At 50.2% G+C, this 26,857-nt stretch overlaps 1 protein-coding gene across 1 annotated transcript in view; it reads left to right on the top strand.

Moving 5' to 3' along the window:
* The window catches only part of TBCD (tubulin folding cofactor D), a 139,918-nt gene that overhangs the window by 75,362 nt on the left and 37,699 nt on the right, over window positions 1-26,857 (top strand). The window contains exons 14-17 of the mRNA XM_068977499.1: window positions 3,929-4,085; window positions 13,406-13,463; window positions 18,948-18,977; window positions 21,887-21,972. Of these exons, the coding sequence (XP_068833600.1) occupies window positions 3,929-4,085; window positions 13,406-13,463; window positions 18,948-18,977; window positions 21,887-21,972 (331 nt within the window). The remainder of the gene's footprint in view (window positions 1-3,928; window positions 4,086-13,405; window positions 13,464-18,947; window positions 18,978-21,886; window positions 21,973-26,857) is intronic.

The following is a 26,857-nucleotide window of genomic DNA, read 5'->3' as shown; positions in this document are numbered from 1 at the left end:
ACTTATCAAAACTCGTAACTTCTGAGCTGGCTGTATGGTGATTTTTTTATTTTTTAAGGATGCTGCAGAGAACGTCTGAGTTCCTTCTGACCCCTGGATGTACATCTGTAAAGCCCTGCAGTGGGGACTTGGTGATCTGAGGGTTAACTCGTTTCTCTCACCTAGAGGCTGCTTTGTCCTTAGGCAGTTGGCGTTAGACAAATGACATGCTGTCTAGAGAGAAGAGTATTTAAATTACATTGCTGGACTCTGGGTTGCCAAAAGGAAGCCCTCTGGGGAACCTTATATATTTGACATGTATTTGCAGTGTGTAATTGGAACCGTGAGAAAGGTTTTTTGTTCAGTGCGATTGAAGAGTTTCCTTATTTTAAACCTGTTGAATCTGGAAAGAGCTGTTAGTTTTTGAATTTTTTCCTCTGGTAATGGCTTCTTATAAAAGTTTAGGGCAAAGACTGTGTCTCTTTCATATACCACCCAAAGCTCAGTAATTGCTCCATACCCTGTGTGGACCAGGGCTGATCTGTCTCTTGTCTTCCTGTCCCTGGATGTCTGAACTAGAAGCCCAGGTCATCCTTCTGCACAGAAGAGCCTGGTGATGAAGGGCCGAGAAGTCGGGGGCAGCCACGGGCCCTGCCCAGCAGTCCCGACCCCATCCTTCTGCCCGCCTGGGGCCTGGTACTACCACCACCTTTGGATGAATTGAAGCCGAGAGCCTCATTTTCCAATTTTCTTGTTGAAGAAATCCCTCCTCTCTCTCTCTCTCTCTCTCTCCTGAGCGGTTTTACTTTAGGTAAATCAAAGCCCTTTTCAGTGACCGTGAGGCAGGTGTCCCAGCATTGCTGTCAGTGGCCGTGTAGTCCCCTCCCAGACTCCAGTCCAGCAGCGAGGCCTGCGTTTATTGCTGGCAGCACTTCTTCCAGCCCATCCTAAAAGAAACCAGTCCTGAATATTAACTGGGGGGACTGATGATGAAGCTCCAGTACTTTGGCCACCTGATGTGAAGAGCTGACTCGGGGGAAAAGACCCTGATGCAGGGAAGGATTTAAGGCAGGAGGAGGAGGAGACAACAGGGGATGAGATGGTTGGATGGCATCACCGACTCGATGAACATGAGTTTGAGCACGCTCCGGGAGTTGGTGATGGACAGGGAAGCCTGGTGTCCTGCAGTCTATGGGGTCTCAAAGAGTCGGACATGACTGAGTAACTGAACTGAACTGAGCGCTTCTTCACCTGTACTTGGGCCTCAGCCACTGGTGTTTGTGGCAGGTGTAATAGAGGGGTCGCCGGAGCTTTCTAGAGAAAGAATTTGAAACTGCCTGTGCCGAGAACCGGGCAAGGGACTCACCAGGGGAGCTGCAGCAGCCTGGTCGCATGGGTGGGCAGGGCTGGCAGTGAGGCCCTGAGGCCCAGGCGGGGCTCCGGTCTCTGCTTCTCTGACCTAGCTGGGTGGATGCAAAGCAGTCAGAGCCTTCGTGTCTTGAGGGCCAGTAGCTACCTGAGCACATCACCTGGGCACATGTGGGTGCCGGGGGCCAAAGCTGGGGTTTGTGGGGGCCGCCTTGCTACACAGAACTCAGAGCCCATGCTTTGTGCTGCCTTTTTCTCTCTTGAGTAGGGCTGAGCCTGAGGGCAGCATACGGCTCCCAGTGCCCTCTCACAGCCGGCCTCCTCCCCTTCCTTGAGGCAGAGAAGTGGGCCAGATAGCCCTGCGTTCGGACCTCCGAGCGTGTCGATTTTCCCATCAACGAATGCCGGTCAGCCCTGTGAGGTCTCTTACTGTGCTGAGGCAGACCTCTGTTAGTGGGCACAGGTCACAGTGTGTGTCCTTTTCTTTGTCCCTGGTTGACCTTAGAAGCCATCTCACTCTGGCCTTGGCGTCAGGCGCCCCCACCCGCTCAGGGGCCTTGGGGGCCAGCTGGTCCAGGGTGAGGCTGTGTCCTTGTGGAGCTGGCCTTCTCCCGGGGGTCCCTGAGCATTTCTCAGGGTAGTGGTTGGCTGTGACGTCCACCTGAAGTACATGTGGATAGTACTGACCGCTGTCATTCCTAGTTGTCTGTTTGGAAATTGATTTTGTCCAGTGGACCGATAAATTGGGACTCAGCAGTTAGCATCCAGATTTCCCTCAGGCTATAGAGTTGCTGAACAGTCTTCCCCAGAAGTGTTTGGGCAGCTGGGTAAAGTGGTGATTTTAGAGAATGTGGCGAGGCAGGGACTCTTGAGTTTATACGATGCGACCCGTCAAGGTGCCATAGCCTGTTAGTTTTGACATGTGTTGGGCCGTGAAAAGGCTACCCTCTTAGCACAGAGAGTATGACCAACACTAGAAAACTAAGAGTAATTTCAGGTTAAGTAGAACTTCCCCAGGTAAGACAAATGAAGGCCAATTTTAAGCATTACAGCTTTAGTTCAAGTTGAGATAATGATTTTTTAAATGGCTAATTAGATTTAACCACTTTATCTGAAATAGCTGTGGTAGTGTCCTCTGGTTTGGTTTGGCATTTGTACATGCTTTGTATTTTTTATTTTATTGAAGTATGATTGATTTACACTATCATGTTAGTTTCAGGTGTAGAGCACAGTGGTTTAGGTTTTCATATATATACACACACACACACGTATGTTTTTCAGATTTTTTTCCCCCTAAAGGATACTATAAAATATACTGAGTATAGTTCCATGTTGGTTGTCTGTTTTATTTTTATTTAGAAAGCTATTTATTTTTGGCTGCTCTGGGGCTCTGTCGCGGTGCTCAGTGGGCGAGGGCTGCGCTCGGGCTGTGCCGCGTGGGCTTCCCCTGTTGGAGAGCATGGGCTCTGGGGGCACGGCCTTCAGTAGCTGCAGCATGACAGCTCTGTGGCGTGGGCTCAGTAGTTGGGGCACCACGAGCTTAGTTCTTACACTTTTAAACCCCATTTGTTGTTGTTTAGCCACTGAGTCCAACTCTTTGTGACCCCATGGACTGCAGCACGCCAGCATAAAACTCTATGCATGAGTGTTATGTATTTTATTTTCTTTTACAGTAATTTACGTGTCTCTAATAGACAAACCCTTCCCATATACATGAAATACACGAATATGATAAACTTAATAGGCAAATACCATACAACTGCAGCTCCCTTAAAGAGTACAGTGTTCTTCCCGAGGGTCTTAAACTCACTCGTCTCTTTATATAAAAAACTACAACTGCAATATTAGAAACTCAGTGAGACACTTTAAAATGGAACCAGAAAGATAATCTGTATGTGCTTCCAGTTATTTTAAATATCACAGATGATTTACCTAATTAAACATACCTCGGTTATTCCTAAAGTTAGCACAGAACGACCCTGGGCTTGCTTTACTTTGTCATCCTCATTCTCAGGCCTGAAGCTCAGCGAGGTCACAGATGCCCTTTGAGCAGAGTTAGTGCACCTGTGTAACGGTGTCCACGCTCACTCCCCAGCTGGTGACTGCTTTTGGCCAGAATTAGAAACCCATGTGTTGTTCGTGGTCCCCTTGACAACAAGACTCTGGGGGCAGGTAGCCTCTGGGTCAGGTACACTGCTCACCGGACAGTGTCCTGGGTGATGTTGCCCACCCTCCTCTCACTCTCCTGATGTGCCAGCCCTTTCCCTCACTCCTGGCGGCCCCTGTGTCCCTTTGCGTCTCCTAGGACCTGGCAGTGTCCCTTGGGTGTGGCCGGCGGGCATGTTTGGGGGCAACTTTTCAGGAACATTCTCACCTGAGTCGAGCTGGTGGACTTGAGAGTGACTTACTGAGCAGGTCGTGAGTTTCCAAGTGCCTTGGGGTGGGACCGTGGTGTGTGTTGCTCGCGCCGGGCTCTGCGGGGCCACGGTGCAGGCGGGGTGGTGTTCCAGCGGGCGCAGTGTCTGTGGAGCCAGGAGCGCTGCTGCAGGGCCGCCTCACAGTCTCTCTCTGCTGTGTGCAGTGGTCCCCGTGATCCTGAAGGCTCTGACGTACGAGGAGAAGCGGGGCGCCTGCAGCGTGGGCTCCAACGTCCGGGACGCCGCCTGCTACGTGTGCTGGGCCTTTGCACGTGCCTACGAGCCTCAGGAGTTGAAGCCGTTCGTCGCGGCAATCTCAAGGTAAAGCCTGTTAATTTGGACTAGTGACAGCATTGGCTTGCCTGCTTCACTGTCTGCTCCTGTGCAGTGAAAACCAGCACAGCCTCATGAAACCAGCACAATACTTTTTCCATGGCTTCCTGGGCAGAGCATTGAGGGCAGTGGGCTGTGCCAGCCACATGGGCGTGGGCCCCACTTTTAGGATCCGATGTCTGTGCCCGGGAAAATTCAAAAGAGATGTGTCCCTAGTATAGTGATGTTAATTTTCTCCCTGTCTCCTGTTAGACTGAAGTGAGTCCCTTTGACATGAAAACGGAGTTCGGCCGTCCACTTCTGGTTGTTCTGTGTCACGCTGGAGGAGGAGCTGAGCACTGAGTTGGTCATGGATGTAACACCGACCCAACCACTTTTACTCAGAGATGGATTTTAACATGATCTCCAGTCCTGGAAGCTGCCTCCCACCAAGGAGGTGCCCTGCCAAGAGCGGGAGACCCTCAGGCCTCAGAACATATCCACAGGGCAGCTCTGTCTCCTCCTCTGGCCAGTGCAATGGGCTTCCCCATGGTCTCAGCACCAGCAGTGCCTGGGGGAAAGCCGCAGGGGACAGGGGCCGCTCGAGGGTCAGGAAGAGGGTTGTCAGGCTCGCTTACTGCTCAGGTCGCGTGGCCAGGCTGTATCTTGCAATCTTGACCCTCATGTGAAGGGAAAGCCTGCAGAGCAGCCTGTGGATTCTGATCCTTGCTCAGGGAGATAAACTGCTTCCTAGGAAGTCGTAAAAGTGTGACTTCTGCCCGTGTCCACCCCGGGAGGGGCAGGAGGGCAGTGGGCTCCTGAGAGGCTGTGGTGGGTGTCTGCGGCCTGAGGCCTGGCTGCGGAGACCCGGCTGCCCGTGCCTTTGTCCGCTGCTCCTGCCCTCACGTGTGTTCCCCGCTCTCTTGTTGGTCTGCAAAGGTGAGATTGTTTGCTGTTTACTTAATACAGCTTCGGGGTGGGTTCTGCCTACTGCTTTCTTGCTCTGCTCCTCAGCTATTTGGAAGCTGCTTCTGTAACTAGAATGAAAGCGCAGGGTGTATTTTGCTCGCTGTTTCCATCAGCAGCCACAGCATGATGAGCCTCTAGATGGGAGCTGTCTCATTCACAGTCGTGGCTTCCCACCCGGCTGAGGTCTTGTGCCCAGGGCCCAGGCAGGTCCAGCTCTGCACCTGTCACACTGCCTCTGCCGGAAGCTGACATGCCCCGACTTCGGGGGACCTAGCTTCAAAGGGTCATTCCCATTTCAGAGTGAAATCATCTCAGCAGGCTTCTAACCTTTGTGGCTGAAAGCGCTGAAGGTTGCAGGAACCTGGGCCCCTCCTTTCTCTGGGGACTGTCTTTGGCTCAGCCCAGCCAAAGAGAGAATCAGGACTGAGGGCTGAAGGGTCAGCAGAGGCACTGGGCACAGAGGTGGGTGGCCACCACTCATAACATCCTCTGCTTGGGGCAGAAGCTTCTCGCCACCCCATAGGTGAGAGCGTCAGAGTCACAAGACCTCATCGCCAACTTGGAGAGACATAGTGTGAAGAGTCCTGAGCCCTGTGGGCACAGATGAGCCGGAGAGCAGGGTTCTGTGCAGGCCCTGGACTTTGGAACGGAGGCTCTTTCAGCCGCAAGCAGACAACGTTGCAGTGTTCATCTCAGCAGAGGTTTTAATGCAGAGTGCCAGCCAGTGAGGGTGCGCAGGAGTGCTGGTGAATGTTAAACCTGGCCCTCGTGTAACGTGTGACACTCAAAGCATGGTGTCCTGGTGTGGGCAATCCTTCACAGACTCCCATCCAGTTCTCCAGGAGGCTGAAGGGGCACCGCACATCTTACTCCAGGGCGGCCCCTGTTACTCAGAAAAGGAAAGACCCTGTCTGGTGAAGGGGTCACATCCTGGAGCTTGTGCCTGTCTGGGGAAGGTGTTGAAGAGGCCAGTGACCCCACTGGATAGAGGCCTCTGCGGCCAACCTTCAGGGCAAGGGTGCTGCGGGTCTGTGTGCACCTGAGGGCCTGGGCAGGCCCTACCATGGGACCCCCAAGGGCTCTGGAATGTGGGGGGACAGAGTGGAGGTGGGTGGTCAGGCTGCCAGGCTTTCTGAGGCGGGATTTATTTTAAGAAATGGTGCTTGGATTAAAGGACAGATCACAGCTGCAGGGACTGGTGGCCACATCCATCCACAGAAACTTGTGTGGTTCACTCAGGACCTTTGATCTCGGGGAAGGCTGAATTTCCCTGACGTCTCGGGCACGCCCAAGCGATCGCTGATGAGTTTACAACTCACCGAAAGTGCAAGCTGGCAGGGGAGCGCAGAGACTCCTGCTTCAGAGCCCTCCTAATTTCTCCTAATTGACCCTGGAGTTGGTGCCTTGTGGAGTTTCTGCTCAGAGGGGGCCCCTTTTGTCCCCTGCCCCTGTGCCCATCCCAGGACTGGATTGGCAAGTGCCCATTGGAGCTATGCCTGGCAGCTTTCTCAGTCCAGTTTGGCAGGTTCCTAGGGAGCCTGTGCTCCAACCCTTCCCGGTCCATCTCCACGGCAGGCCTGGGGGGTGGAGCGGGCGGGCTGGAGGGTGAGTCACGGTGCCATGTGAGCCTTCAGGACGCTGCTGGTGCTCGCCTCCCTGCCTCAGAAGTATCGGTTGGGGTGTGTCCTTCGAGATCTGCCTCCCTTGGTTTGTAATAAGTGACCACATTTTAATTGTCAGCTTTTAAGCCCATTCATCCTGGTACATGATAAAATCTGGAGATCTTCAACTCTACTTTCACAAACTCTTCAGTTTGGATCCTGCAAAAGTAGACAGTTGAGATCAAACTATAATTCTATAAACGAACTAGACACATCTGATGGAGAGAGTCAGGCGGCAGTAATAATGAGGCAGGGCTGGGCGCAGCCCACACAGGGGGAGAGGTCAGTGTGGCTGGCCCCCAGCTCAGGCGGCCTGGCAGGGAGGAGCTCGGGTCAGCCGCTCACCCTCCTAGAGGAACATGAGGAACTGTCCTTTCACTTCACCTGTGGATGTATGCTCACCATCTCTGTTTTAGAAATGCCCCAAAGAAAGTTTTTAGGTCATTATACGACATAGTTTGAATTAGTGTTGGTCGGTTTTGAAAACCTGTGTTTCCTAAGTGTTATACGCAGATTAAGAGATGGAATAATAATTTTGTGAATAAGTAAATCGGGCTTCCTGAGAAGCCAAGTGTAATTTAGGGATAGAGAAACACGAAGTTACAGTGGTAGAGGATGGTCGTGTATTTTGAAACAACCTGCTCACCAGTAATCAAAAGCTAATTTGCAAGAAGAAAAGGGAAAAAAAGGAGCCCTGTTGCCAGCATATGCGTTGGTTGTCACCTTCTAGCGATTTCCTCACCTGAAACTCTGTTGTAAGCTGAGCTCCTGTTGACATCAACCCTGCAGGGCCCCTCCCGTGCTAGGGGCAGTGCCCGGCTCAGCCTCGCGGAGCAAGCTGGGCAAGCAGGGCAGCGTGGGCAGCGCCTGGGGATTGGCTCCCAGATCTCTTCCTCGAGGGCAAGCTTGTCCTGAAAAATCAGGAAATGGCAAGCATTGCTCAAAGCTACGTCTTGTTCCCACTCAGCGTTTCTTGATGGCAGACTTCCAGGGGGAAGATAACCTTTTTTGTTTCTTGAGAAAAATTAAGTGGCGGTTACTGACCAGAGTGTTCCCACCGTCCGCCTGTTAGGTCTCCCCTTGGCCTCCATTTTAGCTCTGCTGTGATTGAAAGCACTTTGCAGATGTCTTGTGTTTCACCGTCATGTCAGCTGGCTCCTGAGCTTTAATTCTTCTGATGTAGGGAAAAATTTAGCCACAGGCGGGTCTTGCAGTTTATTCCCCAAATAGTGTGACTTGCAGCTTTTAAGCATGGATGGGTAAGAAATCATCCATCTTGATATTTTGAAAAGCATATTTTGAAATGACATTTTGATATTTTGAAATGACAAGGTTACTGTTACTCAAGGGAAAAGGGATGTTTTGTTTTTTATTGCCACAAAAATATGGCACAAACGAACAAAAATTGAGTTTGGGGTAAGATCTGTTCTTTGCTGTACCTGCTAAAAGCCAGGTGCCTGGAACTTGGAGCAGGTCTGGGCATGCAGCTCTCCTGACTCGGACAAGAAAGAAAATCCCTTTCTGTTTGACACAGACCATCCTTCTGTGTTGGGAAATCCTGGTGAAGTATCACCTGAACTCTCCCAGTGAAAGCGAACAGGTGAAGATACCGAGAGTGTTCCAGGCCCAGTGGCTGCCGTGTGCTCATAAGATACCGAGAGCGTTCTAGGCCCAGTGGCTGCCGTGTGCTCAGAATGGTCCTGGGCCGGCTGCAGCCTGGCCCCTGCACCCCTCTCGGAAGTGGGTAAAGAGAGTGCAGAGTCATGCTCTGCCTCCTTCTGCTGAGGAAAGCTTCACAGCCCACGGGACGTGGGGGCCTGGGGGGATCTCTCATCTTTAAATGTGACCAGTGTTGTCACGAGTACTGTCATATGAAACATGCTAGTATTTCCAGATAAGCCAGTTTTGTTTTGAAAGTGTGAAATCAGAACAATTTTCAAAATTTAGTCCACAGCAGAACAGTATTAAAACCCTGTTACATTCACAGAGGTATACACAGTGGACTTGTTGAATCGAGTCTGCACTTAAAAGCTGTGCTTTTCAAGGGGTTTTGTGATGTTTGTCTTACTGTGTTCTGTGAAGGCTGGTAGGACATGGATAAAGCAGTAAATATTTTAAGCCATGTACTCACAAATGCAGAAGCAACCTGATGGAGGTTTGTGGGCCCATCTGTAGTACCCCAGGGTCAGGTTCTCAGGCTGTAGCCAATGCTGGCCCTTTGGTAACTGGTCTTTGGGCAAGCCTCACCCTGCCTGTCTGCGTCGGTGGCCTGGCCCCGGGGCCCTCCTGAGCTGTGGGGGTCTGCTCCTGTGACCACAAGGCCAGGGTATGCTCACTGTGAAGGAACAGGGGCCTTGCACCCAGCGGTAGACCGCTGCTTGCCATTTAGGGGTCTTTCTGCTGGAGTTCCCATGACACACAGTCTCTCCAGGAGTGACTGCTATGTGGCTAGTGACCGCAGGAACTGAGGCAATTGGGCTGGGCCTTACCGTGGGGGGCGGGAGGGTGCCCACAGACCCACCTGAGGGCAAACACAGAGAGGTGTCTGCAGATGAGTGTAAACGGAATCACCTGCAGTAAATGCCTGAGCTCGACCTGGACAGCCCCTGCTGCGCCCCTCGCAACTACCAGGTAACCATGGGGAGCGTGTGCAAAGAGAGTGAAGTAGATAGAGCCCCTTGCCTGTGGCTGGAAGGAGGTAATCCACACGTGATGAAGCTGGGAAGGGCCCTTCAACACAAGAGTTCATTACTGTCTGGCTTGATTACAACGTAAACATACAGTCTTAAAGCCCAGCTGTCTCCGTTTGGCACCACAGGGCAGGACCCCAGGCTGACCTGCATGGCGCGGCAGGTGGTGCAGAGGGGAACTTGGACTTGGCTCAGTGGTCTTGGCTGCACCAAGGTTGAAACTGGACTCAGTGTGTCCTGGGCAGGGCCAGCATGTCCACAGCTGGGGCTGGGGGTCTGGGGGTTGGAGGGGTTTGGTGTATAACTTAGCAGTGACCTTGCAGGGGTTATGGTGAACTGTAGATTGGCAGGTGATTCTAAGTTTCTTCTCTATTTTTTTCCATTTTCTCTTTATTAATAAGTGGCCAATAATTTAAAAATTGTAATTTAGGACAAATAGATTGACAGGAAATTTCAAGAATTCAGTGTGTAATGTGAACTTCTGGTAGTGTTGGCTGGACCCAGAGTCAGTGAAAATATGCCCACATATTTCTTATGTCAGACATTAAAGGAAAGCGGGAATTCTTGGTTAGTATCCTTTCCTAGAATACATATGATCTTATGGAGGTGGCGCTAGTAGTAAAGAACCTGGCTGTCAATGCAAGAGATGCTGGAGACGCGAGTTTGATCCCTGGGTTGGGAAGGTCCCCTGGAGGAGGAAATGGCAACCCACTCCGGTTTCTTTACCTGGAAAATCCCATGGACAGAAAGAGCCTGGCAGGCTACCGTCCATGGGGTCACAAAGAGTCAGACACAACTGAAATGACTTAGCATTAGCACTTACTCATATGTGAATATAATACTTAAAATTCCATTGATGATGAGAGTATATTTAGAGTAAAACATCAAATATGTTTTCACTAAGAACAGTCAAGTGTCTATGTTAATCTCAAACTCCTAAATTATCCCTCGCCACCTTTCCCCTTTGGTAACTGTAAGTTTGTTTTATATGTCTGTGGGTCTATTTCTGTTTTGTATAGGTTTATTAGTACCATTTTTTTAAAAAAACTTATTTTTTAATTGAAGGATAACAGCTTTACAGAATTTTGTTGTTTTCTGTCAAAGCTCAACATGAATCAGCCATAGGTATATGTATATCCCCTCCCTTTTGAACCTCCCTCCCATCTCCCTCCCCATCCCACCCCTCTAGGTTGATACAGAGCCCCTGTTTGAGTTTCCTGAGACATACAGCAAATTCTCGTTGGCTCTCGGTTTTACAAATGGTGATGCAAGTTTCCACGTTGCTCTTGCCACGCGTCTCACCCTTAGTACCATTTTTCTTCCCTCTGTGTAAGTGATATCATGTGATATTTGCCTTTGCCTTACTTGGTTGGTAATCTCCAGGTCCATCCCTGTTGCTACAATTGGCATTATGCTTACCAGTTACAAACCAGTTACGGCAGGACCTCCTGTGTAGCACAGGGGATCATACTCGGTATGTTAGAATAACCTGTAAGAGAAAAGAATCTGAAAAAAGAGGGGATACACACCTGGGTATAGCTGAGTTACTTCGCTGTGCACCCAAAACTAACACAACATTGTAAGTCAACTATACTTCAAAAAAGAAAAAAGCCGGTAGTTTTATAATTTTTGGTTATTGAAAGATCACAGAATTACATGTCTTGGTCAGTTTAATGATTTCTGAGATTTTGTTAACAAAAGCATTTAGATGTTGAAATGGAATCAGTTAATCTTAAAATGGTCCCACTAAAATCAATGAATTTCCTTTAGTGCTAAGACTAGTGTTTTTTTTTTTTTTTTTAAATCTCATCTTGGCTATAGTTTATAATATAGTAAAGAGTTGAGAGAGGAAGAGGAAACCACTCTCTCTTGCCTTCATTAAAGGAAAAGGTTCTTCCCTTTAATAAGAGTTTTGCTGAAATTAATTTCAGCTTCAACTGGTGAAAGGACCCCAAATACTAATACTGGATCTTTAAAAATCTTTAGATTTTTAAAAAAAATCTAAAAAAACTTTTAAGTTTGAACTAACTTTAGACCTAAAGAAGAATAGCAAGAATAATAGCAGTTCCCATAAAAGCCCTTCATCAGCTTCCCTGAATGTTGACTTCTCACAAAGGAGACCAAGGAGTGAACATGGTGTGGGGCCAGAGATTAAACCCGGAGAAGGCGATGGCGCCCACTCCAGTGTTCCTGCCTGGAGAGTCCCAGGGACGGGGGAGCCTGGTGGGCTGCTGTCTGCGGGGTTGCACAGAGTCGGACACGACTGAGCGACTTCCCTTTCACTTTTCACTTTCATGCATTGGAGAAGAAAGTGGCAACCCACTCCAGTGTTCCTGCCTGGAGAGTCCCAGGGACGGGGGAGCCTGGTGGGCTGCCATCTATGGGTTGCACAGAGTCGGACACGACTGAAGCGACTTAGCAGCAGTGATTAAACTGCAGCTGCTGTTTGGTGATGTGCCATCTTGGTGTTGGATTTAGGGTGTGTCCCAAACTCACCGCCCCCGTTGAAGTCTATGAAATTAATGTTTAAAAAACGATAAAGCATTTTGAGGGTGCTTTGAGACTCTGTAATAACTGTCCAGTGTTCACACTCAGTGCCCATCAGCTACTGTGCCAGGCCAGCAGCGATGGTGGTGGTTTCATAGGAAATCGGGTCCGTCTGCTTTCTGCCCCTTTGTTGACTCACGTCAGTGTGGACTGCGGCTTGTCTTCTAGCACTGTTGGTTATTTTGTTGTCAGATTGCAGTGCGTTTAGTTACTGGGAGCAATTTCAGGTTGGCTTCTGTGCCTTTTTTCTTTTTCCTAATGGTTTCTCAATTTCTAGCACAACAAGATGCCCCAGGCTTTTCTTTTTTTCTTGCCCCAGCCTTAGAGTCAGCCACCTCCAGGAGTCCTTGTTCCTCTTAGTGGAGAATGGTGTTTAGAATCCAAGACTTGGGTTCCACGCCCACACCCACTCCTACACTACCCTTTGTACCTCCAGCCTGGCCAACTGCGTGGACACCTGCGACTCCAGCCCAGGCCTGCCCGGTCCCCTGACCTCCCTCCTGTGCGCAGTACTTCTTCATCCCGGCTCCCTCCCCAGCGTCTGTGTGCAGTGGTTTCAACAATACACGGCTAACTCTCCCTGTGAGAAACACAACTGCTCCAGGGGAGAGTGCTCCTCTGTGTCCTCCCCGTCCATCGAGTGGGGTGCCCCTGGCTAACACAGGCACATTCCCACTGTCCCAGGGGCCCCGCTGCCTATACTTTTTAATTTGCGTTCAGGAAATTCACCCGTCATGAACAGCTGTTGACAGATTCGTAGAGTTGGGTCCCCCAATTTCATTACCAAATAGAATGGCTGTCAGATAGGAGGGCAGCATCTCTTTCAGGAGATCTCTGTGTGTCCGAAATGACCCCTTTTCAAGCATTTCCTCTGGGGGCTGATGGGAGATGCCAGTTCACAGGTCACATCAGCAACAGCGCTCTGCCCCAGTTTGCTTTCTGTTGTTGCCGAATCCCAGTAGGCACTGGAGCTCCTCCTGATGTGCCCCTGATGGTTGAGGGTGGCGATGTAGCGAAGGAAGGTTTCAGTGAAGCTGGTGGACAGTCTGAGCACGCGGGGGCTTCCTTCTTGCCAGCCGTGGTCAGAGTTTGACTTGGGGAATAGGCCTCTCAGAGCAGCTCTCCACTTGGCTGCCATTTCTGGGGAGGTGCAGGGCTCATCGCTGCTCTTGCTGGCCTCCTGGGCCCCCTTGTTTCTCTGTTTGTACCTGTGGTCCTGCCCCCAATACTGCTGTCCTCATCCTGCCCTACAAGGCCCGTGCACGAGGCCACCCTCCCTGTGAGCCCGCTGGCTCTGGTGGAGTTGGGGTTGGCCACCCCCGCTGCCCTATGAGCATATCTGCCACTGAGGCCCCGAGCCATGGGCGGGCTCACGGGCACGTGGAGGAGGGAGACTGTGGGGTCAGCGCCCCGGGGTCTGTGGAGAGTCCCTTTCATGAACCTCCTCGTCTCTTCCTCACAGCGCGCTGGTGATTGCCACTGTTTTCGACCGCGATGTAAACTGCAGGAGAGCAGCCTCTGTAAGTTGTCCTGTTTGGGCCTTTTCTTGAGGGTGTGGGTGGCTCTTACCCGTGACCACCTCCCCCGAGAGGCTGTTGTCACCGGCTTGGGAAGCAGGAGCGAGGCCCAGGGGCAGGGGGAGGGTGGCTCCCACTCCCTCTGGGTCCCAGCGGGGAAGTGGGCTGTAGCCTGTGGCGGGCGGGTCACGATGGGTTGCCGGCCTCCAGCTGGAGATGCAAGGGGGTCCCGGAGGGGCGAGTGTGGAGTGGGTGCTGCCGTCTGAGTGAGGGTGGGGCCCGGGATCAGTGTTGCAGGTGTGCCCTCTACTTGTGGGTGATGTGGAATTGCGATCTCTGTCCTCAGATGTCGGGGCGTCAGGTCACAGAGCTCCCCATGGCCTGCCTGCTCTCTGTTCTCTGAAGTAACGTGGGTTCCTTGAAACTTTGTGTTTCTAGCAAAAGTTTTCCAGGAAAGCCCAAGACCTTGTTTGTGTCCTGCAGTTTCTCTTCTTTTGTCTTGAGCATCAGTAGGAAACCTAATGATTCCTTGAGAAATCTTCACGTTTGTGCCTTGATATTTTCCCCCAGGCAGTAATTGTAAGACTCCTTGAAATACAGTAAGACTCTTGTTAAGTCTGTGTTGCTTGTTGGGGAGTTCCCTGGTGGTCCAGTGGTTGGGACTCGGCTTCCACTGTAGGGGGCCTGGGTTTGATCCCCAATATCTTTGCAAGCTGCGCTGCGAGGCCTTAAAGAAATTGCCTTTTATATTTTCTTTCTGTTTATTGGAACCTGAGAACTAATTTTGGGAAGCAGTAATAAAATCAAAGCACTGATGCTTTTATGATATCCTAAGGAAGAGGTGGAATAGAAGAACAGAAATTTTTTTTTTTCTTTTTCAAGTTACAATTAAAATCCTTTAAAATTAGTGGAAGTTCTTTGCATTATACACCACCTAAGTGACCCCTCCTTACTTAGTGGCGCATGTCTATCGCAGTGAAAGGTGCTTCTGTTTGAAGCTCATTTGAAAAGGTAGGGCTCAAGTACCTAATTGTCGGGGATAAAATTTCTCTTATCACAAAGTTGCTTCCTTGTGAGATATATTTGGCCCTTTTGGATTCCGGTTTGTGCTCTGTTTCTGTGCGGTCCACAGGACACCACACCCAGTGACCTGGGGCCTTCTCCTCTGGCACCAAGGTGTAGGGGGCGTTATGAGCGTGGTGAGCTGCCGTCTTTGAGCTCTTGTTGTTTGGATGCTTTTTTGATAATTCAGTGGATGTTAGCAATTTGATCTCCGGTTCTTCTGCCTTTTCTAATCCAGCTTGAACATCTGGAAGTTCATGGTTCACGCACTGTTGAAGCCTGGCTTGGAGAATTTTGAGCATTATTTTGCTAGCGTGTGAGATGAATGCAGTTGTGTGGTAGTTTGAGCATTTTTTGGCATTGCCTTTCTTTGGGATTGGAACGAAAACTGCCTTTTTCCAGTCCTGTGGCCACTGCTGAGTTTTCCAAATTTGCTGGCATATTGAGTGTGGCACTTTCATAGCATCATCTTTCAGGATTTGAAATAGCTCAACTGGAATTCCATCACCTCCACTAGTTTTGTTCATAGTGATGCTTCCCAAGGCCCACTTGACTTCACATTCCAGGATGTCTGGCTCTAGGTGAGTGATCACACCATTGTGGTTATCTGGGTCATTGAAAAAGCAAGAGAGTTCCAGAAAAACATACACTTCTGCTTTATTGACTATACCAAAGCCTTTGACTGTGTGGATCACAACAAATTGTGGAAAATTCTTCAAGAGATGGGAATACCAGACCACCTTATCTGCCTCTTGAGAAATCTGTATACAGGTCAGGAAGCAACAGTTAGAACTGGACATGGAACAACAGACTGGTTCCAAATAGGAAAAGGAGTACGTCAAGGCTGTATACTGTCAGCCTGTTTATTTAACTTATATGCGGAGTACATCATGAGAAATGTTGGACTGGATGAAGCACAAGCTGGAATCAAGATTGCCGGGAGAAATATCAATAACCTCAGACATGCAGATGACTCCACCTTTATGGCAGAAAGTGAAGAAGAACTAAAGAGCCTCTTGATGAAAGTGAAAGAGGAGAGTGAAAAAGTTGGCTTAAAGCTCAACATTCAGAAAACGAAGATCATGGCATCTGGTCCTATCACCTCAGGGGAAATAGATGGGGAAACAGTGGAAACAGTGTCAGACTTTATTGTTTTGGGCTCTAAAATCACTGCAGATGGTGACTGCAGTCATGAAATTAAAAGACGGTTACTCCTTGGAAGAAAAGTTATGAGCAACCTAGACAGCATATTCAAAAGCAGAGACATTACTTTGCCAACAAAGGTCCATCTAGTCAAAGCTATGTTTTTTCCAGTAGTCATGTATGGATGTGAGAGTTGGACTATAGAGAAAGCTGAGCACCGAAGAATTGATGCTTTTGAACTGTGGTGTTGGAGAAGACTGTTGAGAGTCCCTTGGACTGCAAGGAGATCCAACTAGTCCATCCTAAAGGAAATCAGTTCTGAATATTCATTGGAAGGACTGATGCAGAAGCTGAAACTCCAGTCCTTTGGCCACCTGATGCGAAGAATCAACTTACTGGAAAAGACCCTGATGCTGGGAAAGATTGAAGGGGGGAGGAGAAGGGGACGACAGAGGATGAGATGGTTGGATGACATCACTGACTCAATGGACATGAGGTTGAGTAAGCTCTGGGAGTTGGTGAAGGACAGGGAAGCCTGGCGTGCTGCAGTCCATGGACATGGAACAACAGTTGCAAAGAGTCAGATGCGGCTAAGCGACTGAACAAGAACATACAGTGTGACCTTTAGGACTACTTTTCCTGTAGCACGATTCCCAGAGTCCAGCCAGGCCTTGGCAGTACTGGCAGCCACTGCTTCTGGCCCATCCCTGGCTGAGTCACGTCCCCTGTCCGGCTATGCACATCTGCTGTTGGGCCTCTGGGTTGTTTCTGCTTTGGAACTATTTGTTAAGAATTAAGCTGCTATGACCATTCATGTACAGGTTTTTGTGTGAATACAATTTCTATTTCTCTGGGATAAATGCCAAGAATAGGCTTTGAGGGACATATGGTAGTTGCACGTTTAGATCTGTGCGGAAGGGCCTTGCTGTTTTCCAGAGGGGCTGCACTGCTGTCAACCTGCCCTCCATCGTCTGTCAGTGATCAGTTTTCCTACGGCCTCCCCAGCATCTGGTGGTGCCATTATCTTTGTGTTAGCGATGCTGCTTAGATACGCGGCGATAGCTCACCCTGGCTTTGACTTGCGTTTCTCTCACGGTGATGCCAGTGATGCTGAGCGTCTTTCATGTGATATTTACCACCTGTGTCCTCTTCGGTGAAACGTTAGTTTGCGATATTTAACCACCGATGCTCCTTGTGTGCATTTGGTGGGTCTAGTGATTAAAGTGACACAGGACAGATTAACAGGGGAAAAAAACAAGTTAATTAGTACAGACGGTGGTCTCATAAAATGGGCCCCCTAAAGTGACCAAAGCAGGCTGCTTATATATCCTTTTTGGCCAAAGAAACAGTTATCTGTGAAGATTTAACAGAAGGGGCTGGTGAAGGAGTGACAAGATTTATTTCCATAACTGGTGATGAGGATGCTTTCTTGCCTCCTGAAATGGGGAATGTACCCTCAACCTGAGACATTTATTCTTGCTTTCAGAGTCGGGGTGTTTTAAATACCGTCCCCCTCACTGGCCATTTGTCAAGTAACTTTAACTCGGAATAAGAATATATGGCCTGGGTGGGCTGCCTTCAGCTCCAACAAAGTCTTTTGCCTCCCCTTTTTATTGGGTTGTTTGTTTTTATTGTTGAATTTGGGAGTCTCTGTATTCCAGATACGAGTCCTTTTTTCTTGGGCAAGTGGTTTGCATGTTCTTCTTACCAGTTTGTTGGTTTCTGTTCATCCTCTTTACAAGTCTTTCACAACAACAAGAGTCTTTTAATTTCGATGAGATCCAACTCACTACTGTTTTCTTTTATGGATCATGTTTCTGGTGTCAAGTCTGAGAATCTGAGAATTCATTGCCTAGCTCTTGATCCTAAAGGTTTTCCCTGTTCTGTCCCATTGATTGTCTGTCTGTGTTACCACGGCTCCATAGTAACCCTAACACTGGATAGAGCGAGTCCTCTCATTCTCTCCCCGACTCCCCACCCCCGCCCCCCCTGCCAAATTGTGTCACCGTTTTAGGCCTTGTGCTTTCTCCTATAAATATTGTGTATTTTTATCTTTTAAACGATGTCACCAGTATAGTAAATGTGTTCCTAAATATTGCATGTTGCATAAATTGACATTGTATCTTTTCTTCATTGCCTTTTGGTTGGTTCATTTTTGTTTTTTATTTTCTTTGATGAATTTATTGCAAAAGCTGAAAAAGGGTACATAGCAGAAGTCCAGTCTCCCTGCTCCCAGTGTGAAAGCTGCCTGAGTGCCCTCAGGGAAGGGCAATTCTGGCTGTACCTCCCTGAGGCCACCGCATGCTTGGTCTTGGAGACAGCCAAGTCCTTTGCCGTTCTCTGTCGCCTGCGGGGGTGCTGGGCGCCCATTTAAGCATTATGTGGGGGTCTTTGTGTTCTGCTGTCTTGACTCCTTGTGCACGGCTAGGCGAGCTCCTCCCAGCACTCCCAGGGGATGGTGATGGTGTGTGTGAGATGAAAGTCCTGGAGGTTATGACCTCATTCCCAAGATGCTCCTGCTCCAGGCATTCAGCCTGTGTTTGTAAGCAGATTTGTGCCTCCCAGGAGCTCCCTGAAGCCACTGGCCACCTGACCTCTGCCCTTTGACCTATCTCTGGTGGATGGCACGTGGCGATGAGGTTGCATTGTGTGCACTTGATAGCTGGTGGCGAGAAGGTCCCTGAAGGACAGGGAAGCCTGGTGTGCCGCAGTCAGGGGGTCACAGAGTTGGACACGACTGAGCAACTGAACAGCAAACAAGAAGGTCAGTCTGAGGACAGCTCATCCTAAGCGAAGGTCTGGACCTTCTGAACAGCCCCGCTCGGAGCCTGAGAGCGGGACGTGGAGCGTGTCCACTGTCGTCCTGGGGAAGGCGGCGTGGGGAGGCCAGGCACGCAGTGTCGCCCCCTGTGTGCTGTCATCACGGATCCCCAGTGAGATGACTTGGGCTTTGGGCCTTTAGTTCACCTAATAGACTTGGCTTTATTCCTGTTTCTGTACCTAGGGCCTTGAATCAGGCTTTGGTGTGAAAGTCAGCATCGGCCGCTTAGCAGGTTTTATAAACTTGAATTCTTAGCCTGTGGTTTGAGAGCACACCAGGATGTAAAAAGAGAAAGATAAAACCACCCCTGAGGCTCTGAGTGGCCAACAATGAGACCTTTATTTAAAAAAAAAATAAGGTCGTGGCTCATTTGTTCTGCACCAGCTTTGCTGCGCGTCCATCACCAATGGCCAGCGAGTGCACACCTAACTCACCACTCTGTTTGTATTTCTCTTCCTTAGGCTGCTTTCCAGGAGAATGTGGGACGACAGGTATGGTTGCTTTTAAATATCTTCATTCCTAAAACTTCCTGTAGATGTAGAAGTAAAAATAGTAGAGCCGCCGACATGGGTAAAGAATTGACCTGAAATAAGCTAGTACTTCACAGGGTGACTTCTGGTCACAGGTTCACTCATAACTCAACTCAGGTGAGTGTTGACACAAGTTTCAAAAACAATTAGTAGCTGTCTTACAGGAAACTTGAATGTGTAATTTTCACAAACATCAGAAATCCCTGCCTCATGCATTTCAGAGACCCTTCTGATGTCAGCAGTTGCCCCTGGGTGCCAGAGGGGTTTGGGCAGAGGAGCTTGGCTGGGCAGGGGCAGAGACATGACCCCTGCCTATCCCCTTCGTGGAAGGAGCCAGCTTCCTCATGCCAGTGCCCCACGGCCCCTCCTGACGCAGCATCCTGCCCCAGACCCTGAATCTCTTAGCACTGGTCAGCCTGGGCTGGGAGTGTGGCGTTTATCCCCAAGTCATTCATACTGTATGTGACGATGACCACCCTGGGACCTGTGGCCAATCTGGTGGCAGATGGGGGAGAGGTCTTCTTGGCGGAGATACCAAGCTGAGCTCTGTTGAGAAGGGCGCCAGGAGAGGGGTCTGGGCTGGAGGTGAGTGAGTTGCAGGTGTGAGAATACTGGGGACAAGCAGTGATGGGCCTTGGGGTCTTGAGGGGCACAGTTCAGACTGCAGGACTGAGGGGAGCCCACGCGGAGTGGCTGCTTGGCAGGTAAGAGGGCAGGAGTGGCGGTAGGTGGGAGAGGTGGTTGTCCTCGAGAGGGAAGACTTGGATGAATACAGGATTCTAAGACTCCTGCCTGGACATCTGGGAGAGACTGTGTGTGCAGAACTCTTGCCTTGGGTGATGCCGAGTCCGTCAGGGTTCTCACAGCAGGGTCGGCCTTGCAGCTGAGCCAGAGCCTGTGTTCGCAGCACTGGGCCCACGGCCTCTGGGTTGACTCGCCTTTCCTGGGCCGACAGGGAGGGACCAGGGTGAGAGGGCTGATGCTGCAGCTTCCACAGGGATGACCTTGGTACACGGTGGGAGGGTCTCCTGGAAGCATGGGGTACTGGGCATGGAGGTGCTTCCATCCATGTGGCCCGGGTGTTGGAGGGGTCCCCTAGCCCTTAGGGTGGAGCCGGGAAAGGAATCAGTGGGTCTTCAGGCTCGACCAGGTCTGTGAAGGCGGCCGACCTGCTCACCTCCCATCGAAGGTCGTAGAACCGCCAAGGGGCAGTGAGGAGGGTGGATTAGCTGGGAGTTCTGTAGCCTGTATTGTGAACTGTGGCCCTGCACGTGGAGGGGTCAGGGCCTTGGGGTGAGCTGTCCAGTTCTGAATGCAGTGTTAAGGCTAAACTGATGCCAAAGTGGTTTCAAACGAAGACTTGAATTCCATAGTCATTGCCAAAGGTAGAGGGAACCAAATCACGCAGCTTGGACTTGAATTTGTGCTACGTTGAGATTGCTGAGGCGCCACCTCATCCTTCAGGGGTGTTTTTCTGAGGAAAGAACCTAGTAAGGGCTCAGTCTTTCTTCCATTGCTGTGAGGCGACTGAGACCCAGTGTGCTTGAGTGTCACCTAGTCCTGCCTGCCTGGAACCCCAAGAACTTAGAAGAAAGAAAGCTGGTCACTCAGCAGCTGCCAGCCTCTGAGGGGGGCTGGCCCGAGGAGGCCCTGGGGCGTCGGGAGGTGTCTCAGTGTTGGCCGGGCCGGCAGGCTTGCGCAGTGGAGCAGAGGGCGCTGCCGCCTCCTGCAGCCGCAATGGGCTCTCTCTAACTCGGCCTCAGGCTGGTGTGGGTGGCCTGGGGCCCAGCAGGAGTCAGCCCGGTGGTGCGCGGTTGCCCCTGGAGTGTTGGGGGCCCTCTCCTGCACTGAGCTGTGTAGGGAGATAGATTGACTTTTAGGTTCACTCAAGAACCAAACCTCTGATCCTGAGGTCGTGTCCGTGACAAACTTGCCAGGGTCCATTGACAATTTGGAGTCAGATTTCAAGTTCAGTTCTTCATGTGTGGGGCTTCCTCAAAGAGATAGTGTGGAAGATCAGCGGTTCATGGGTCCCTGGGTGTAGGGCTTGCTCAGAGTGAGGAAGGGTGCCAGGGGCCCAGGCCTCCCCAGGTCCTCTCGTGGTTAGTGACAGCACCGCAGTCCCTCCTTGGTTGCAAGGTTGTCATTTGTATCCTTTTAGAGAACGTATTGTCTCGTTTTCAGATTTTCAAGTATTGTCACTAGAGAGTGGTATCAATAGTAACTTGCAGACGTTGGGGTGGGGTCTGGGCCTAGGCTGGGAACGTGTCCCTGGGTGTGGCCAGTGTCCCTGACCTCCCCCAACCATCTGTTTCAGAGTCTGGTCCTGGTTGTCAGTTGTCGGGCCCCCAGACGTGACCTCCCAGTTTTTGTCTTCTTCATTCTCCCACCAGCTGTGGGGGGGTGGGCTCCTGTCCAGGATTCACAACCCAGGCAGGTGCTGGCCCCCCTCAGGGGTTCTGGAGTCCTGGCTGGAGGGGCACCGGTTGAATGAAATCTGAACTTGAGTTCTGCTGAAATCTGATGTCTTTCTGTGGTGTGTGGTTTAAAGAAAGGGCTCTTACATTATTTCAAAGTTGAAATGCTAGAATTGTTAGGGAAAAAACTTTTTTAAGTGCTTCAGATAATTTTAGCACAGTGTCCAGCCTCGGAGAGGCAGTCAGTAGTCCTTGACTTGAAAGTCCTTGGGTGAGCTTAGTTAAGGCATGTAGTTTTTGCTGTCAGTTTAGTAACCAAGTCTACGTTCCCCAGCACTTCTCAGTTTGTTTATAAACCTTACTCATGTGCATATGGTTATCAGACTTTGAAAATGCCTTTTTTATTCATTGAAATAATTTTTGTCTCTCCCCGCCCCCGCCACTCTTTTTTAGGGTACTTTCCCTCATGGGATCGATATTTTGACCACAGCTGACTACTTTGCTGTTGGTAACAGATCTAACTGTTTCCTGGTTATAAGGTAAGTTTTAATAGTCATTGTAAAATACAGTGTTTTCTTTGAATCACAGATCAGTTTCCACCGTTTGGCCTCTTGAGCCTGGAAGATCTGCTAAAAGTAAATTTATGTGTGAAAAGATTGAAAAAGTAATTGAAAACTGTTTTGAAAGGTTTCTTTCTCACTGATGGGACAGAGTGCCTAGTGTATGAGTCCATTTACATAAAACTTGACAAAATACGAAAGAATCCAAAGGAGGACAGTAGCACGTCGGCGGGGTGGGTGGGGGGGGCCTGGGGAAGGGGGTGCTCACCTTTTAGAGGTGTTCACGGTTTGAGGAGCACTGCTGTGGTGGTGATTTTCCTCTTAGACCATCATTCCATTGACAGCATGGTCTTTTACAGGGAGTCACCACGAGCCAAAACTGTGTTTGCTTTCTGTGTGGCCACTGCTCCACTGGGGAGCTTCTCAGAATGAACCCTCAGACTGAAAGTGACTGTTCCTTTATTGTCTCAGTGAAGCAGTGTTTCCCAAGTGGAAGTTATCTCTAGCTTCTTTATGAGTAAAACAGAGGTATTTGAGAAATCAGGTCAAGGATTAAATATTTAATGTCCCTAACTGCAGTTTTGCAGAAATCGCATCAAAGCTTACATAATTTAAATACATAAGTCGTGGGGCAGTGAGTTCAGTGTCTTAGTTAATTAACCCATTGCAACCCTAGTACAGGATGGGCATGATTTCATGAAGTGACTTATTTACCTTAAACTGGGAGAGGAAGCACACCAATGCCTTTTTAAAGTGTCACCCGTTATGTGTCTGAAGGATAGATTCCCCAACACCCCTGCTGTGCAAACCGTGCAGAAACTACATTTCTCCATAACCAGCACGGACAGATTTTTTTTAAAACAGATGTAGCATTTGGCCTCTTTCTCAGAAACAATCTTTGCCCAAACAGACTCTGTATTTTTAGCATCGTTTCCGCCTTTCCTCAGCATTTAATGGCCTTCTTTGCCTTCTCAGTTCTTTCCTGTTTTAATTCTGTTTTCTTTGATTGTTAATCTTTGAACATGTATTATATATGGAGAATCTCCCACCTTTGCCCAAGTTTCCTGGCTGAAAACTTGCAACATTTGGCCTTGGCATGCTTTTCTTGTGGCTGAGGTCTCTTAGTTGGTCTGCTTTTCATAGATGGGCTGGCTTGGGGTCTGTCTTTTTTTACAGAGGGTTCTGCCCACTTGCCTGGACAAGAGGCGGTTTGTGCAGATGGGTCCAGCCGTCATGGACCCGGGGGCTGTGGCTGCACCATTACCATAGGGCGCTTTGGGGGAAGCTCTCCTCTTGCCCCAAGGCAGGGCTGACACCCAGGGTCCTATGCCAAAGGAGCCTGGTGGGGCTGGGGGGACAGCCCTGCAAGAGAGAGTCCAGAGAGCAGGGCCCAGCCCGGCGGGGTGGGGCTTCTGAGCCGCAGTGGTCCTTGAGTTGTCTTGAGGTCAAGGAACCAGGTTTGATGGTCAAATCTAGATTTTGAACATATCACTGTAGTTACGTTTTGGTAACTGGAAGCAAGGAGACAGGGCCCCTCACAAGGTGGGGGGACATGGTCAGGAGACAGCTGGGGTGCAGGAGTTGGGTTACCAGGAGAGTTGGGGTGTTGGGTGCACCAGTGAGGGAGAAAATGCCTTGGGTTTTGGGGAAGTTCAGCTTCACCCAACGTGAGGGGCTCATGGCACATCTTGAGTGGATGTATGGACTGATGCGTGGATGGTTCTCCTGGAGATGGGAGTGTCTGATGCAGACTTGAAACTTGTGGACGAGGACCATCGGGTGGGGAGACTGACGTCATCTTACCTCTACTTTTGACTCAGAGCTTTGTCACAGTACTGGTGACACACGGAAGATCGCTTGTGTTTAACGTGTAGATTCCGATCAGTGTTGACAGGCACAGATCTCTGCCACCAGAACACAGATAGCGAGAGACCTGGCTCCACAGGAGCTCTGGGTGCCCCTCCTCCAGTGGCAGAGAATCTGCCTGCTGGTGCAGGAGCCACGAGACGCGGGTTCAGTCCCTGGGTCTGAAAGGTCCCTGGAGTGGGAAATGGTGACGCATTCAATCCCACGGGCAGACAAGCCTGGCAGCCTAGAATTCAGTGGGGTCTAAAAGAGTCAGACAGTACTGAGCACGCACATAGGCACTCCTCCAGGCACCGGTCTGTTCCCGTCCCCCTGGGTCGCTCGGTGGCTGGAGCCGTGTGGTGTGGACTCTGGGTGCTGTTCCGGCCACCTGCGCTCCGCCTGCTTCCTAGGATGTGTCCTTCCTTCCTGTGCCCATGCCTTCCTCGTTCCTTCACGTGATGAACCACGTCTGTCCATCTGTGAAGTGGATCTCAGAGTTCCAGGTGGGGGCTTCGATCATCTTCGAGGGCGTATATATCTGTGGGGAGGTGCTTTCCTTTATCTGGTTAAACACTGGGAGTGGAGTGGCTGGACACTGATTTTTTAAGAAGCTGCCAGATGGTTTTCCACAGTGACTACCTCGTTTTACCCTGTCCTCGCTGGACCCTGGTCTGGTCAGTTTTTTGTTTTTGTTTTTTAACCTCAGCCATTCTAGTGAATGTGCAGGAGAAGCTCGTTAATTTGTTTTTTCCCAGTGACTAATGACATTGAGCATCTCCCCATGGGCTGTATTTGACCAGTCTTTTGCCTGCTTGTCTCCTGGGCTAGTGGTTCTCGTGTTGCTGAGACTTTGAGATTTCTTCTTGTGTTCTGGATGCAGATCCTCTCTCAGGCCCCTGATCTGCTCGTTTCCTCCTTGTCTGTGGCCTGTCCTTACAGTGTGCTGCGTATTCCCACGATGAAACCCTTTGTTAAAAATCAGCTGAAGTTTTGTTCTCCTCTTTTATTACATTTGATTTGCGTATAGTAAAATTCACCAGTTTAAAATAGGTACATAATCACCTCTGCAGTCAATGCAGGGAATGTTTCTGTCACTCCAGAAAGTTCCCTCAAACCCAGGCCCTGACAGCCTCCGAGTTGCCTTCTGTCGCTGGAGCTGGCCTTTTCTTGTGGGCTCCTGTCACCGTGTGTCATCAGCCGTCAGTGCTGCTCGGTACTGGTCCACTGCATGGGCTTGTCCCTCCCACCAGCTGGTGGCCGTTTGAGGCTCTCGGCTTCGGACGCGTGCGTCCGGGTGGTGCTTCTCTTTGCCCGGCTGTTTTCTGCTGTAGTGTGACGAGCAGCTGAGAGCTCTGTGTAGGTGTGTCTTCTTGCAGTTGTAAGTTTCCTTAACACATCGCTGGCACCTCAGCACTGTGCACCCGTCTAAAGATGGACTCTGTCCTATTTCACTTTCCGGTCGTTTTGCACGTTCCTGTCCCGTAAATGCTTCACACTAGGGGAGCCCTGAGTGCACTTTTCCCTCCTCCTCACTCAGTGAGCATCGTGCTGCCCACATCACCTCCTCCTGCTCTCATTCCGCACGTCCAGTTGGTGACCTAGTTCTGTCACTCCTTCCTTCCTAAACAACCCTCAAACATTCATCGCGCGTCTGCCCAATTGTCACCGTGGCCCAGCTCTCACTGTCCTGTACACTTGCAGAGCCTCCGTGACCACCCCTGTCACTGGTCTGAGTGCAGGACCGAATGCTTTCTCTGCTGCGGCCCCAGCCTGCCTCCTGGCCCCCAGTGGGTCACGCACCCTCCTTGGCTCTCCTCCCTGTAGTCCTCGCCTTGTGGTGGGTGCCCCTCATAGTTTGCACTTGGCCTCCGTGCCTGAGTCCCTGTAAGTGCTGAGCGCCGCCTGGGCTGGTGGTTCCAGCAGTGCGTCTTCTCCAAGGTCAGCCGCTAGTTAGTGCCAGAGCTCAGACTGGAATTCAGGTGGCCAGCCCCTGTCTGGTTCTTCCTGCGAGGCTGCTGGTTTGTCTGCCCACTTCTCTGGGAGCTCAGGTTGCTGGCCTGGCTTGGGTCTGTTTGTTGGGTGGGCCCAGGGCCCCCTAGGTTATGTGGGACCAGGAGTCACATCTTGGCTCCATTTCTGACAGCTTTCACTGTCCTGAATTTTCTGTTTTCTTCTTCTGACTCTCGCTTAAGTGATTTCTTCATTTTTAGAGGGTCTCTCAATCTAGCTTGTTGCTGGAGAAGCCTCTGCTTTTCTTCCTCTCATGCCCGGAGCACAGATTTTCCCTGACTTGACTCTCCCAGAGCTCATGCCTTGTAGCACAGGCATGCCCACCTGGCACCCGTGTTCACCCTGTGTACATGCAGTGTGCCCACACAGGGTTTGGATAGAATCCTGTTCCCCCTTCTTGGCCTTCTGTGTCATCCACTGTATTTTTCAGCCTCTGCGTAACACGTGGGTGATGGACAAGTCCATAGTGGGGCTATGTAGATGGTATGGCAGGTTCAGACAATACGTGTAAGCAGTTGGTGTTTTAGAGGCATTAAGCATAAAAGTGCGTTTTTTGGAGTAAGTAATACATGTGCATGGTATAAAATTCAGAAGGTGCAGGAGTTGTTTAGGGAAAACGAGGGCATCTCCCCTCTCCTCTGAGGCACCTGGTTGACCCCCAGTTCCTGTGTCTTCTAGAGAGATTCGGTTCATGGCGGTGGGCGTATTGACTTCCCTCTGTCCATGCTGAGCAGTGGCACACAGTGCGCAAGGTTGGAGCCACTGAAGTGCTCATCCACGGAGGATTGGCCAGATACAGGCACACTGTGGGGATATTGTGGGTTCTGGGCCAGACCACTGAAACAAAGCGAGTATTGTGTTAAAGTGAGTCAGATGAATTTTTTGGTTTCCCACTGCATATGAGAATTATCTTAAAGTCTGTTAGGGGTTAATATTAGGTGTCTATAAAGAAAAAGGCCATGCTTGAATTTAAAAATGCTTTATTGCCAACCACTGCTAACCATCA

This window comes from Capricornis sumatraensis, chromosome 8, assembly GCF_032405125.1.
Source record: "Capricornis sumatraensis isolate serow.1 chromosome 8, serow.2, whole genome shotgun sequence".
Classification (NCBI taxonomy): domain Eukaryota; kingdom Metazoa; phylum Chordata; class Mammalia; order Artiodactyla; family Bovidae; genus Capricornis; species Capricornis sumatraensis.
Note: the sequence above shows the minus strand (reverse complement) of the source record. Positions and strands in the feature narration are given on the sequence as shown.